The sequence below is a fragment of the Achroia grisella genome, unplaced genomic scaffold, assembly GCF_030625045.1.
Source record: "Achroia grisella isolate CSIRO2021 unplaced genomic scaffold, CSIRO_AGI_Agris_v1 utg1320, whole genome shotgun sequence".
Lineage (NCBI taxonomy): Eukaryota > Metazoa > Arthropoda > Insecta > Lepidoptera > Pyralidae > Achroia > Achroia grisella.
In genome coordinates, this window is record NW_026712621.1 from 137055 (window position 1) to 154064 (window position 17010).

The following is a 17010-nucleotide window of genomic DNA, read 5'->3' on the forward strand; positions in this document are numbered from 1 at the left end:
AAAATTTCGTTGTATTTATGAGAAAATTAGAAATGATTATGGCAAAGTTTTGTTGAAATTTCGGGTTTCATTATGATCAATTTTTTAGATATTTAAGTTGAAAATGAAAAAATGGACGATGCTGTCTCAATTTATAAAGTAATTATCAAGTTTTAGTACAAATATCATATCAATTTATGTTTGTTTATTAATGAACGACGACCCCAAACTTCTGTCATTTAGCGTTTTTGAATAAACTATTTTAGAAATTAGGAAGACTAACAAAGAGAAAATTAACATTTCAAAGATGTTGTTTTTAAGATTAGATATCTATCTATATAATTCAGGAATCAAAATGTATATCCGACTCTTAATTTCTTAGAACCAGAACCCCAAAGACACTGCTTTTAGGCCAAAAAATGTGAAAGGCCTCTTAATATATACATATTTGTACTTACAATAGGACCAAACTAGTGGGGCAACTTTTCCGGGCAAAACGACCAGGTCAATTAGTAATTTGTAAACCTTACAAAGATCAAATGCAAGTTCTCCATTAAGGTTATAATTGTTTTTTTAACATATCATATCAAAACACACAAACGGTACACAATTAATAAATATTATATATATATCACTTAACAGAAAATTGGAATTGTCAATTTTAAGATATACTCAGTAAGGCACAAAATAGATTCATAGGTACGGGCCTCTTGTATTGTTATTCTTTAGGTGCCTAAGTAAATTCACTATTTACTTTTCATTTATTCCGTGAAGTATCAGAAATTAGGCGTTGAAGCAGGGTATAGAGACATTCCCGTAAGAATTGTGGGATAATAAAAGCCAAGATGCAATAATAAATATGTATATTTCCTTAAAAAGAGAATAAAATAATATCATACACTACTTTTTATCATAATTGTACTGAGTATTAAATGCAATTTTTTTTAAACTTTAATAATTGATGATATATATAAATATCAACAGAAGCTCTGATTTATTCTATAAAATTGTGTATAATATTAAAAAAAATAGAATATAGTCACTGATATGATTATAAGAGATATTCTAACAACTAGGAAATCTTATACCATACATATCACAATGGTAATATAGTCTATATTTTATTTAGATCACACGAACAAGTCTTACATCCTCGTCTGAGCTCTTCTGTAATTCATATTTATTGTAGATGAGATAAATTTTTATAATGACGATTATAAATATAGAAAGTTATAGAGAAGTTGCTTGGCCTTAAAATATTTCTTAGGTACAGTTTAGCTTTTAACGTTAGTTGTCCTGTAAAAAAATTACTTTCTTAAACATATTCTATATAGCTCCAAAACTAACTAATATTACGACCCAGCCTAAGAACAAGAATTAATGTGTTCTAATTTAGATTTGAATCTATGCAATTTATTCTTTTTATCTAATCTATCTTAATAGTATAGCCTACTTGACTCCGTTTCATAAGTAATGTAATATAATAAATAATATATTTGTGAACTAATCTGTCCAATATAACTCAGTATTTAGGGTGATCATGTAATTATAAATAAGTAATTTTATTTTATCAAAGAATGAAATGAGACTTGCTATGTAATTGACAGCTGTTCTAGTGTATGTAGTGCTTACTTAAATTAACGCTGCGATATTTGTAACTATGTGTACTTAATCAGAAATAAATGTATATTAGTCCATAATATACTCAGGTCAACCGAAATACACGAAGTGACACTTAGTTTTTGATAGAGCTGACATCTTCCAGCCAATTGGGCCACGTTCTTATTTCATTATAGAGCTTCCGTCCAGGACTCTCGGTACTGATGAGCTGACGATGAGCCACCACGTGGTAATCAGATGTAAGGTGGCCGTTCTCAACGCCGCATCGCAATAAAGCCTTCAATGCGTCTACCATTGACCTCTTCAACGGATCATCTGAAATTATTTAAATTAAATCATTTATTTTTTACGATAATGAAATGGCGCATCGCCTCACGCTAACGGTATACGCAGGGTAAAGTGGAGGATTATAGGATAAGCATAAAGTCAGGTCAGTTAGCCCATCGTGACTAATTCGCTAGGAATTTTCGACAATTGAGTAGAGAAATTACAGGATAAAAGACGTGATATTTTAATCGTCTGTATCGAGACCGCATTAGGTCTCTTCACGGGTCGCATGATAAGGAGACAGTCGTAGTGCTATTCATACATATATGATAGTGAAGCTTACCATCAGGTTGACCGTCAGATATTTGCAATACTAACAAAAGAAATAGAATGTTCCAGTTGTTTCAAAATACATCACGAAGCCCATATAATAGGGTCATCATGCATTACCATTCCTAAGCTCTTATATATTTCACCTTGAACCTTCAAACTGATATGCAGCTTGTAGAGAAAGCTAGCGGCAAAATTATAATGGAACAAAACTATGTATATACGCAGTTGACTTAGTAGGCACAAGTCTCCCTCTGGTAATATTATACATTTAACACCTTTTGTTGAAACAGAAATTACTGTATAAACCTTCATAAAACTAAACAATTTTCCCCAGCGAAAATACTTTGAAACATGAAATATTTAAATAAAATATCGTAGGTTCTGTTATATATTACTTTTCCAGATTGTAATTCTGAATTTCACGAACGGGTCGCCGGGTCGTCTTCATTATAATATCTATGAAACTTAGAAAAAAAATCTTTTCAGGGAAATAGCATTATAATAAAAGTATAAAAGGGAGTATCTGACTCCCAATTGATAAAACTTTTTTCATTACATTTGTGACTTATTCGTGAGAGTATAATAGAATTAATCGTATTCCTATGGATGGATACTAAGACGGCAGAAGTTTAGATATCTCCTCAAGTTATGATTTCGTAAAGTAAAGTTAAGATGTACCTATATTGTATTATTTCTCCTCAAAATATAATACTAAGACAAATGTTATGCCAAAGTAAAAGTTATGAGACCCCGTATAGAGTCAAATTTCTAATTATCTTATAATTGAAACAAATTATCTCAGATCTATCTATGTATTTCCCCAATTCTTTGTATAAATAAATAAAGCTGAAGTATTGGGTTGGTTGATACTTAAAGTTCAAATAAAAAATTGTTAAAATCGTTTCGTGTTGTATAAACCATTTATTTAGGAAGGCTAGAGACTAAAGACTTTATAATATACGCTACGACCCACTGGAGCGGAGAAATAATGAAAAAATTGCTGAAACGGGGAAAATACGAGTATAATACAGATTAAGTTGTGCGGGTCAGTTAGTATTATTATATAATTTATTATAAAAATATGTATAATTTTCTATATATCATCATTCACGCATATAAATTGTAAATATGTTTATACAAGGGCCTTATGACTTTGTAATTGGGTCCTATTTTACAAAAAATGTAACGGATTACAATTATCCTATTATGTATTTTAAGAACAGGACATAGCATTTGGGTTCTAATAATTTTAATCTGTCCAGCTGTTTCCGTATGATCAACTAACAAAATATCCAAACATTTACGTAAACTTTCATACATTAATCGGATTAAAAGGATATCCCAGTCAACATGATTTATGTTGCAAAGTACAGTCAGCTTTCAATAAACACTGAACAAATTGTTATTGGAGGCAAAAGTATATGTTTGGATTTGAGATGTGACAGTGAAATTATGGAGTACAGGCATTCCATCTTAGTTCTCAGAAATGGCAAAGTAAGAGCGAAAGTCGAAACAGTTGCCGATAACATGAACTATATTATATATATATATATATACTATGTACATTTTATCCAGGTAGACTTTGTAAAAATTCGTCTATTTGGGTGCCTCAGTCTCCTAGGAGGGTAGAAGATTGTTATAAGGTTACGGAATTACACGATATGAGGAATCTTTCGTTCGGAATTGCAATGCTTGAGTTTTATCATGGAGGTTACGTGATAACGTGATGTCCGTAGACTACATTCCTTCAAGTGCCCCGTCGATTATTAATATTATGATAAGTACATCTCTCATTCGAAGGGGAGGTCGTAATAGACTCGATAGTGTTAAATACGCACTTGATATTAAATAACTCAACTATAAGACTGTAGTGCACACTTTTGTTTTTCGCAATTTTACTTTTTTCAATCAGTGCGATGTATGCTGGCTGGTGCCACATGATGATCAATCAGTTCTAAATTTGAAAATAAAAAAAATAACAAATAATGCGGTTATAGAATATAACTTCACTATTAGTATTTATAACGAACGCATGTTTTATGAGCTGCTATTTCAAAAATTGTAGAATTTAGAAGCAAATGAGTTGAATATTATATATATTAGTTGTATAAAGATTAATAAACTGGTTTAACTCTCAAAATGCCGCAAAAGAATTTGTGCACGACTCATAGTAATATTTGTAAGGGATAACAACATTATCCGCCCCAATATTGATTTGATCGTTATACAATGACCTATCTACACCCCTGTCAACTGCCTATATCGAAATCGAATTTCACAGATACAGCCTTTGATATCAAAGAATTTTATTTTGATTCATTCTTTCCATTCATATAGGTAGGATTTTTAGACTATTTTGACGATATTTACTACTTTATTTTGTATTACTAGCTGCTACTATTTTAACAAAGAACTTAATTTTTTTAAATTAAAATTTCCAAATAAAACTAACCTAAGTTATTCCTTATATACATCTATCTGTACCTGTATGTAGCTATCTGTGATTGAAAGTACGTGTCAAAATCGGTGCATCCGTTTCAAAGATTAGTAAAAATTTATTTAAAATTTTATTTGATATTATTATTATTTTTTTTATATACATATGTTATATGTATATAAAAAAAATAATTTGATGGGGTAATAAACATATTACTATAATAATTATTATTTTTTTATTATTTTTGCTCTCGTCTTTCGCCGGTTATCTTGGTATGTACGGGTAAGCCAAGTACGTAACAATGTTCTATGTTTATTATTATTATTATTATTAATAGGTACAGACACTTAAATTTTAATTATTTGTATAGATAATAATTGATTTATATAGGAATTAGTTCCCACGCGGGCATCTTTACTTCGGAGTACTTCAAACTCTATTTCGAAGTAGACTTTCCTCAAAGTCACCTGCGTGGAAACTTATGTGTCACCTATATACCGAACAGGTTTATAATATACCAAACTGACTCACCTACATATCTATATTTCCCGGATAGATATAAATTCTAGGCTAACTGTTAAATAGTTAATTAACTTACTATTAAAGTTTCCGAGGAAAGCGATTCCAAGGGATCTTTTGTTATATCCTCTAGCATGGGCGCCGACATGTAGCCAACCAGCACCCTCGTAGACTTTGCCATTACCGCCTATAATGAAACTGAAAAAAAAATATTCATTTATAGGCTCCTATTAGATTAGATTTGGCGTGACAAGGAGAGACACGAGCGGTGAAAGTGAAAGTATGTTTAAAAGGCTTCTTAAACTTACTCCTGGCTCATCAGTCTGTCAGTCAGTCATCAGTCCCAGTAATTGTTCAGAGCTTCCCTCTCTGCCACACGATAGATGGTAAAATCAGGGAATGCTAAAAACTTCGTCTCATACTGCTTTGTAGACGATCTTGGTGGCTTAACGATTATATATTCCTAACCTATGTTCTTATTGTGGCAAATATGACTCCCGCACAATAAACTGATTTGTTTTGTCCCGATTATTTTTGTATGTATATATGTATTTACAAAAAAACACTACTTAGTCACGAGGCTAGATGGCGCTGTGGCAATTTTCCATGGGTATTTATTTTGTTTATTGCACTAAGTATATATCACAACGAAGATAATTGACAGAGTAATAAAGCCAAGATGTGATCTTATCGCTCAAGCTTTCTAAATAGTACTCTGGACTAAAAATAAACTATAAATACATTAACATATATACCATATTTATTAACTCCTTATTGAGTTTATAAACAAATAATTTTCAAACAATATCAAAGAATATAATTTACAAAGTAATAAGGTACAAAAGGCGGCCTTATCACTCAATTAATCTGTCCCAGATAACCTTTATGTAGAGAACATAAAACAAAATATCCTGACGTACATTACTGTTTACTCATAACACACTCTTGTGAAAAGAAATTAAAAAAATAACAATGTAAAGATTTGGCAATAACCACCTATTTTATCAATGGGAAAACCATACAATTGCAGTATTTACCTAATGCCAGGTGACGTCACAGATTGTAATGATTAATTATCTGTATAAGGAAACGTAAACGTTCGCAGAACATTGTAGAGACCGGGTAAATAACCTGTACACAGTACAGCATAACAAAAAACTACTTGCATAAAAAATATATCGGAAATTTTTCGCTACCAGCAACTCGGTACAGTACCGTACGGAGTACACATAAATCATCATTAAATTTGGCAGTGAGAGTAGTATTATCGAAAGGTATGTGCTGCCTTTTTAAAAGCGAACAATGTCGTTGGGTAAAACTAGTATCTTTAGAAATTAGTATTACTGTCAAGTAAGTAAAAGTAGCAACTTAGGTACAGGTAGTATGCTCACAAAACAGAACCACTTTTATAAAGAATAATAGTGAAATTCTAAATATTTACCATAACTGAAACTTTCATAATAAATTGAACATGTAACCGCTTAGTTTGTATGAAGATTAAACATTTCCTCTTTATATTTGGGGTGTGTTGTTAAAGTTTATGTTTTAAATGTTAATATTATAGAAGTATAAGGCGGTATTCTATAAGAAAATGTGATATCCTCAAATTTCCTTTAGGAAATTGTTGAATGGTGGTGACTCTTGGCCGTTTTTTATTTTGTATAAGTATAAGGAAATACAATGATGCCTATGTCCAGTAGTAAACAATAATTAAGTTTTAATGATGATATAATTTTTTTAAAACATAATGCAAAATAAAAATCATATTATTAACTACTATGTAGTTTAGTTATTACTGATTACAGAAAATCAAATAATAAATACGTATTACGTAACAAGATATCTTTATATTGGCAAGTTTATCAGTTATATACTTAATTAAATGTCAAAAGTGTACAATTATCTAGACTTTAATGCCTTATGCTGATATTAATACTCATATTGGCATCTAATAAGTTTTACGTACATATAATATTACTTATGAATATAAAATATTCATAAGGTCCTTAAAATTCTTTCAACGCAAGCTATTTTATAGCCCAAACGTTACGCTGAACAGTATTGGCAAGCCTGAGTTGAGTTGCTAGGCGATTTTCTGTATGGTAGATAGATATATTAGTTTAAATATATTGAGAAGAATTTAAGTAAATTATTCCAATAAATATAATTAACTTTCACTACTCCTTCCCTTTTTTAATAGAACAGGCAGAATCTCTTACACTTTTCACAATTCCTAAGACAGTTCATATATCCTGAGCACAGTTCCCACTAATAAAACTTGCTTGTTTGACGCGAGTCATAATATCTGAGAGCCCCAAAATATAAGAGGGACAAATTATCTCGTTTTGTAATTGTGTAATGTAATTGTGGTAGAAAGATTAAGATAAAAATTTAAAAAACAAATAGTATTAGCGATAGCAAAGAGTTTTATTATTAACGCTAATATTTACTATTAGCGTTAATAATAAAATATTTACTACACCTGATGGAAAGTAGTAACCGAATTACCTTTCTTAAGGACAAAAGTGCATGTCACCTAAGTCTTTAAGAACCTCCGTACCCTGTAATTTCATTGCCACCTCTCAATCTTCATACCAAAACTCACCTTATAATACCAACTGCATGATATCAATAAAATAGGTGATACTGAGGTACTCACTTGTAACCAATATCCCAAAAGTTTCTTGATTCTACATGGTTTGTCTGAATATTCCTCACAAGTTCGGCACAGCCACGATCAGTACTACAGGTGGGTGTCACTGTGTGCTCAATGATGACCAAGTCTACAGGCCTGGGGAGGTACTGCACATGCACTGCGTTTAGTCCATCCCAATCGCTCTTAGACACCACCCCGCAGTCTGAAATATAAATACCAAGTTTTAATATTTATTATTTTATAATTAAAAACTAATAATAAATCAGTATTATTGTATTTCTCTCTCAATATATGTCAGCTGAAATGGCAGTGAGCCGGGCATATCAGACGAGTCAACAATGGTAGATGAGACAAAAAAATCAAACAGTGGAGGCAGCGCACGAGTGGCAGGCAAGTCGGTCTCTTTCAAAGGACCGACGAAATCAAGAAGGTGACCCGAGCACCGGTAGATGGATGAGGAAAGATCACAGTGGAGGACATGTATCCGACGGTGGGTAGTTACAGGCTGAAATTATGAATGTTGATGTATTACTACGACTTAAACGCCATCTAGTTTGTAAGCGAGTTGCATTCGTCAGGTTTATTTTTTTTTTTTCAGTTAGGACTTCTTTGTTTATTTCGGTCTGTCGATGACCATTGAAGTTCGAATACAGACTAAAATATTTATAGATATAAATGGAATCACAATTTTAAAGCAAATTAAATTCTTAAATAAAAATATTTGTTTAAAATAACATTCAAAGGATTATTCCTTAATAAACACCAAACTTGCTCCAAAACTTTTACATATTACTCATATAATAATAGTTTAAGACAAAAGATATTTTATTAAAGTTGTTACAGAGATATTAGTCCAAATATATTTGGATATTAAATACTTAAATAAAGAAGAAAATACTGACCTCCTTTCACAAGACTCCATTGAAAAGCAATAACAAGAACAAAACAATGTATCACTTGCATTTTGAACGATGCAACCACCTTTTGCAGAACTGAGATACCGACTGACTCACTTATTCAATATATACTACTACTTCAATAGTATGCATACGAATACACATCGGCCCATCTCTCTCGTGCTTTATAATGTTAAAACGTGACGAAAGAGTTTAAATTCTTGTTAATCATTAATACTGATAATGTTGTATACAGGATAACATTCACATGCGGGTTCTTTACATTAAAAATAAAATAACGACTACTTGTCTAATATCAACATAAATATAGTAAATTAAACTATTACATGAAATTTTTATGTAAAATTTGTCATAAAATTATAATAGCACGATTTTTATCTAAGAAAAAAAATTGCCTTATAATTTTGTCATCAACCCATAATTTCTGTTCTATTCAATAATATTTTTTATATACTTATTTAAAACTAGCTGTTACAGGTAACTTCGTCTGCGAATAATTGAAGTTTATTTTATTCAAATAAGTAAAATCTCTATAACAAAAATAGCCTAAGTTACTCCTCTTAACATTCGCTAGCGTTTCAGAGATTAGGTAGAACAAACAGGCAGATTTTTTTTATTATTATTTCTCATGTAAATTCATTCAAATTTCCAGCTTTTGCACTGAATATATATGAGGGATGTTATGGATATAAAATTTCGGATACGGATAGGTTTCGGATATAGGAATGATTATTATACCGGATACGGATACGGATGCGGATATGAAATTATTTCGGATTATCCGTTACTTTCAGATAATTTCAGTTACAATATTTTTTTAAGGAATTACAAACGTAAAATACAAACAGCTAATACATAACGTGTCTAAATTAGGCTCCGCCCCTATCCGGTATTGTCCAAAACTTTTATTTCGGATTCGGTTACGGATATCCGATAGTTTCGGTTACGGTTACAGATCTCCTTAACATCCCTGGTATATATTCAGTGAAAAGCTGTTAATTTGAAATTACAAACGATACAAATTTTATTTAATTTTATCAAATATTATGTTATCTGTGGTTGTATAAACTTTATACATTGTTGTATTCATGTACTTAACTCTCATTTATCTATAAGTACTAACTACCAACGAAACATATATAGTAATCTTCGTAATACTTTGCAGAACCCTAAACCAATTATTAGGAATTGATTACACATTAAAAATACGAAACCAAAATTGGTTCAATATTAAAAACCCAAGGGAGTTCCCTCAATTTTTATATTATTTACTTTTTAGACGGTAATTATCTGTTTTCGCAGAAACGTCTCGCTCGATTAAATTATCTGCTGTCATGATGATATAGGCCAGATGAAGTTCAACAATACCATCTAAAAATATTTTAATACTTATCTAAATAAATACATTTATATAACATACTAGCTGCGCCCACGACTTCGTCCGCGTGGAATAGTGACCTTGGCCGCTGCATCGTTTTAGCTTCAAAAATTTCCTTACAAACTTTCTCTCCCTATTTTACTTTACTCCCTTTAGGGTAAATTTTTAACAAACTTTGAATCTCATGTTTATTTACATTTAATCAGTAGCCAAAAAAATAACCTTTTTTCGCATTAATAATTAGCCTATATCCTTTCACAGGGTCTAGACTATCTGAGTACCAAATTTCATTAAATCGGGTCAGTAGTTTTAAGCGAGATAGACAGAGAAACAGACAGACTGGCAGATAGACAGAGTTACTTTCGCATTTATAATATCAGTAAGGATTATTTATTTACTGTAAAGGTCGTCTGTGTGGGCACCTCAGTTCACCTAATTATGTCGCCAAGCCTTTGTAAGCTTTATTTTGAATTGTAGAATGGAAAGTAAGCAGTGAAATTACGGGATAAGATGCACAATATCTTAGTTATCTATAATGGCAACGCATGAGTGTTATCACGGGTGTCACATAGTAACGTGATGTCCTTAGTACTTTTCATGTATACATAATATTGTTTACCATCAGGTAAGCCGTCAGATAGTTTGTCATCACGATTACATATAAAAAATCTCTTCTCTTTTGTAGTTCTCATCTTATTGTTAATATACTTAGTACTATATGTTGGTCACACGAATTTTATCATTTTTCTTGTCACACATTTGGTCAAATTTGTGTGACTCCCATGTGTCACACATGTCACTTGTTAAGTTAGTTAACTAAAACTGAGTTTACACTTCTCGCCAAACAATTTAAACAGTACAAATGAAGTTGTAAATATTTTAAAGTTCTTTCTTAATAATGAATTTGTTTTCTGTAATATTTATTTATATTTTATGTAGAAACTAGCTACACAAACCGGTTTCGCACAGCACATGAATTATACATATAAACCTTCCTCTTGAATCACTCTATCTATTGCTAAAAACTGCATTAAAATCCGTTGTATAGATTGAAAGATCTAAGAATTCTCAGAGAACCAACAGCGTAAGTGACTTCATTTATATTAAGTAAAGATGTGACATCTTGAAATCTAGGTGAAATTGCCATTGCCACCTAGATTTGTGTACTCGACCCCCTTTCCCTCAACGCATAACTGTGAAAATATACATATAGAAATCCCCTGACCAATACAATAACAAATATGATTGTTTTGAGGAATATAAATAACAAATTTTAAAGATAATAATAGTGAGATATGAATTCCTACAAATTTATTTCGTCTTTCTAAATAATAATAAACATAACAACTTTACATTTTGACAGATTTAGGAATTTATTTACCTTCCGAGAAATATTCAAAACACTTCAATACCCAAAATTGGTGTATTCGTGGAAGTAATAATGTAAGATAAGTATTCCACATATAATTTATTAATACACGAAAAAAGATAGATTATCTAGATTTTCGGTAACAATAACTAGCTGTAAGTAGTAGTTATATCCCTCTTAAATTTCCCGTGTAAATTAAGATGAAAGAATTACATATGTATTGATGTAGCTATGCTACATTTGTATAACAAATTTTATTTATAAGAGATAAATTCCAAAGATATTTATCGCAAAATTTCCGATTTACAACATAAGTAGGAGGTAAAATTCTACTGCAGATATTATAAAGGAAATAAAAGTTCATTACCCTCTCAATATTATCACGATGATCGGTGTTTATCATTCATACGCTAAACAACATATTATACCAGTCAAGAATATTTGAATCTACATAGTTATTATATTGCTTGCCATAAAATCAATAAAATTTCGCAAATTAGTATGCAGAGATCAACAGATTCATACGTATATGTATTTTAGTTACATATAAAATTCCCACACTGTGTTGGTACATCCTATAAATTTTATATATGAAAAAGTAAGCAAAAATAACATCGGTTGCGGGTTAGAATACTAACACAGTGATAATCAAATTTTGTATCGGTCTGATTTTCTATGTGTAGGTATTTACAAATACAATAGTAGTCCAATTGTCACATAACACTATCTCTGCTTAGGTTGGGACTAAAAGAAAATATTAATTGTGTAAAAATTTTTTAGGATTATTATATTAATATTAGTAAACTGTAAGTATTAAAGGTTCATTCTTTCCGGATTGGATGAATAAAAGTGTAAATATTATATACAAGATATTTAAATCACACAAGTAAATTCTGACAAAGCTAGAGTAGCGCTCAAAGGAGCACTAGCAAAGCACGTATACGCTAATTACTCTGCAATTAACTATAATTGACAGTCCTTAGTGAAGTAACTCTAAGTTCATATCCTACCATATGATACTACTTATTCTGAGTATATAACACTATTTTATATGCTTTCGAGAAACAAGAGTCAATAAAGAAATATTGAATTACATAAGTGACATGATGGGATGAGAATTGTTAGTAGTACAATATTTGTACATATATATCTGTGTAGTAGTCCAACAACCCACCCTGTCAGGTAAACGAACTCGCAGTTTCCCTTAAACACGTTGTCAGTTCGCTACGATGGGCTAAAACCAACATTCCATATTCGTAGTAATGTCTTACAGAAAAGACCAATGAGATGACCATTTCAAAGCTTTTTTGTCGTATGCGCTGAAATTAAACGGATTTTAATTAATATTTTGGCAATGAATAAGTTGACATCCGTGTTAATTCTGTTCAAATTTGTAGAAAATGTACAGTAACCTTTACGTACATAATTATAATTAGATATCGTATACAAACCTCATTGAAAATTCGGACTTTTTTCTTTCTTCCTCAATATTTACCGTATAATATCATAAAGTAGACCATAATAGAATACTATATTATAGTCTATGTATCCATAATAACATAGTACATATGACAATTACCCCAATCGTTTCCAGTATCTTAGATGTATAATCTTGAAATTAGCGCCTATTATTATTATCATAACAGAGTTCTGTAACGTTTTCTTTGCTCTTATTTTATTAATTACTCTTACCATAGGATAGATAGGTTTATTTTATGGATGACAATGTATTGGGCGTGTCAAATTCACCAGGAATTTATCAAAGTTGATGTTCACTTAGATCATTTCGGCTTTAATTACAAGTGAATATTGAATAATTTTACATGTGAATTTTATATATACCTAAGATTTTTATGTAAATGCAGTAATGGCCAAAAATGTTCTATATAAATCATTAAATTATTTTTATTTTAAGCTGTTTAAGTTTAATGAAACACTCGTTAATATTAGGGAATATTATAAATGCTAAATTTGTGATTTTTGTTATTCTTTCACGTAAAAAATGGGGTAAGCTATTAAGGCTGCATGTCCCTCTCCATACATCAGGTGCTACTATTAAAATTTTCTATATACTAATGAAACTCTATGAAATTTTGTTCATAGAATATGCCAACCAATATCAACGTTTTACACTAGTCAAATTTTCTTTAGACAAGTTTGTGAATTACCTACGAGTAAAATAAAAACTTATTTACATTAAAAAAAGGTTAACTAATTCATAGGAACAATCCAAGACAGTATCTACATTAATTTTAAAGAATATGCAAGACATTGGAATTTTAATGAATTTTCATAATAAAAAAGTGCTTTTATATTTCTGTAATTACAGAGTAAACCGAGTAGAGTGCAACGTAAATATTTGCGGCAACATTTCAATTGAAAGTATTGCTATCGCGCTTGGCTGCATAGAGATGAAAGGTCTCTGAATAGAGACAGAACGAATACTGACGAATACCTACATCGAATTTTTTTTTTGTTCGAAAACACTTAAATGAAATTTGGTCGACAGATAGATGATATCCCAGATAAATAATACTTTATGCCGATTTTCACGCGGGCAGCACCACGGTATATGTTAAATAGGTATCTAATGAGACTCTAAAAGTTTAACGTAATAGTTATACCCTAAATTTTTTCATCAATTTACAGATAATAAACGGTTTCAACTTAGATTAACAAAGTAGCCAATTCATTAGTCCTTAATTAACCTACGAATTTCAATTATGTCTGGTTTATTTATTCCTAGAGCTAAATTACTACAGTTAGCTGATTTTTAGTTGATCAAGCTCATAGCTATATTCTAATTAACCAACCTCAAAAATTAGAAGATTTTTAATATTAACTGTATTTTTAATATTTTATGTTTTCCCGTGGATTATAATATTATGATTGTGGAGGCATTGTTGTATATCACAATTGTATGTCCAAATATTCTTTATTGCACTTTTAAATATAAAAATTTAAACGTAAAATAGCAAGACAGGAAGTAGTGAGTAGGTAGTGTGCAAATAATAAGTCTAAGAAAAAACAAACTGTTGCTGGGTAATATAAATGCTTCAAATTTTAACGTTATTGACTTAGACGAAACTCGGCTATACTTTGATAGTCAGACAGTTTAAACTATTATATATACTATACATCTAATATAAGTAGAGGTAGACACCACGACTCTCTTTAGTATAGGGTATTTAAACAGACAAAATGTAATTAGTAAACAATACCGCATACAATCATTCAAATGATAATTTAGATCAGGGCTGTGTTAAGTCCCGAGAAGTGATAACACGTACACTCCAGCACGTGATAACATTAATTCATGCTTGCAATAAGACTACGCAATTTTCATTCGTATGTAGATACGAAACAGTTTAAATTACAGTAATTTATCGTTTCAGGTAGAAGAAAATGTGGGCGTAAGCTCGAGGGTAATTAAAATTTACCGCTGAGAAAAATTATCTTGCTGCTTTGTGATTTAAAATCTCAGATTAATGTGATAATCGTTTATTGCACAACTATACATATACAGGTATATTTCATGACTGTCCATGTCTAATAAAGTCGGTATCCGATGAGTCAATCTAAGGTAGTTTTTTATGTATTTGTAATGGTAAACAAGCTGACTGTTTTACACGTAAACAAGGTTTTTCATGTGATACCACTCACACTTGCCATTCTAGACTATTAAGGTAAGGTAAGTGATTACTGCCGTCCTTAGCACTCTTAACACTAGGAGAAATGGACCATTTAAATAGAAATAACCACTTTTCATGAAGGTTTCAATATTGTATCAGTTCTGAAATACCATTGCAAGAATGTTACGCTAATAATAAAGGCCAAAAGAACAATGTAGTAGCACTAAGCAGCTAACTGAAATGAATAGATTAGTCTGAAAATAAACAAACAGATGACTTTTTACAGTCTACCTCAGGTAAAGTGTTATGTAAAGCATTGCCACGGTACACTAGAGTACCGAATTCATTCACGCGGTCGTCAGCTGAAAAACATTGTAATGAATTTCTATTGATTTTGCACAATTTACCTGACTTCATACTCATCCCATCATCTTTCACTGCTGCATCATCAATAATCATCATCTTTCATTGCACCGTATCATTATTTACAACTAAAAAAAAATCTTAGTCTTTCTTGACATTAGTGGTTGGTAATACCTATCTTTCATGTACATTATTCTTATTATTTTTATAAAGCCGATTTTATTTACAAAGAAAAATATTTATAACATTTAATCCGTCGACGTTCTTTATATTTATAGAATAATTATTTATTATATAATTATAAAATGTGTATTTTCAATTTTTCACGCCTACTTTCTCTACTACCTTATTGTGTGAGCAGAGACAATTATAACAAAGATCTCTAGGGGCAGTTAGACTTATAAAGAAGATAGTGCTCAATTGAACTTTTATGTAATTTACGCTCTAATTTTGGACTGATATTCTTGACCTTTTATATTTAATAGAATGGCTTAACTTTTTTGTATAATCTTTATCAAAATCGAATAAAATAAAATCGAAGTCGGTTTTATTTTTTGTACCACATATACAGACAAATTCCACTAACGTTCTGGATGGTCTATTGGAATACACACTGCCTTACTTCCGACGGTCGCCCATTCCTCACACGGTACGTACATTTGTATTCATGAATATGAGTATTTATATCCGCCTAGGTGTTTTCTACGTATTTATGTATTTACAACAAAATATATTGAAGTAATTCTATATCTATCAGTTGCTATATGGGTACTAGACCCATATCACACTCTGCTTAGCTTGGAACTACATGGCGCTGTGTGAATTATCCTGCGTTATTATTATTGTAATTCCACTCTACGAATTGGAAACAGTCATCTGCAGTAACTTAGACTAGAAAGCTTATTTAATCCTTTCCAACTAGTTCTAAGACGTCTAGTCTTTGGCTTTTAGAAACCTAAATGCAATAATAATAAATCGACCAGTGGCGGCCGTAAATTTCCTCATCTAATGAGACAATCCTAGGCCCAAAGTGTATTGGGACAGTTTCCTTAACCCTAAGGTCCCATTGGTGGCTATAGCAATCTGTAATCAATACATACTGTTGACCTTTGTAGAAAAACCTTACGCAATGTAATAAGTGCCAGAATATTTTACCACAGACTTTTACTAAATTAAAAATAGTGAATCGAATTACGTCTGTTGAGATTAATCAACTAAAAATATTCAATGCTTTATATTGTAATTGAATTTTTCTCCTTTTGTCCTCTGGTTTTAATGTCATACCGAAAGATTCAACTGTGCGTATAAGTGCTATTTCAACGACAAAATGATTAATGATTGGTCTATCGCTCTCTTTAAACTTTATTACCTAGTTTTATAGCAATATGTAATTGCAACTAATTATTTCCTTTTATTTACAACGCCATTTTGTTTTATTTTGATATACTTAATCAAATATCAACTTCTGGTAGATAGCTAAATAGACCATATAGATATTGATTAATTAATCATTCGTTTTTTATTGTTATAAAAAGTTTAA

General features: G+C 30.8%; 1 protein-coding gene across 1 annotated transcript; it reads right to left on the reverse strand.

The window, feature by feature from the left end:
- Nucleotides 1-1684: 1684 nt before the first annotated feature.
- On the reverse strand, nucleotides 1685-8840 carry LOC131855186 (peptidoglycan recognition protein-like). Its single transcript, XM_059206430.1, has 4 exons — nucleotides 8714-8840; nucleotides 7815-8013; nucleotides 5235-5353; nucleotides 1685-1914 (listed from the first exon to the last, which is right to left on the reverse strand). The coding sequence occupies exons 1-4, from the start codon at nucleotides 8772-8774 to the stop codon at nucleotides 1715-1717; spliced, it is 579 nt and encodes a 192-aa protein (XP_059062413.1). The 5' UTR covers nucleotides 8775-8840; the 3' UTR covers nucleotides 1685-1714.
- Nucleotides 8841-17010: the final 8170 nt, after the last annotated feature.

Coding starts and splice junctions, on each gene's coding strand:
- LOC131855186 (XM_059206430.1), bottom strand. CDS start 8,774: ATGCAAGTGATACATTGTTTTGTTCTTGTTATTGCTTTTCAATGGAGT. Junction 8,014..8,713: donor ATGGAGTCTTGTGAAAGGAG/GTCAGTATTTTC, acceptor TTTATATTTCAG/ACTGCGGGGTGGTGTCTAAG. Junction 5,354..7,814: donor TTTTGGGATATTGGTTACAA/GTGAGTACCTCA, acceptor TTTTTTTTTCAG/TTTCATTATAGGCGGTAATG.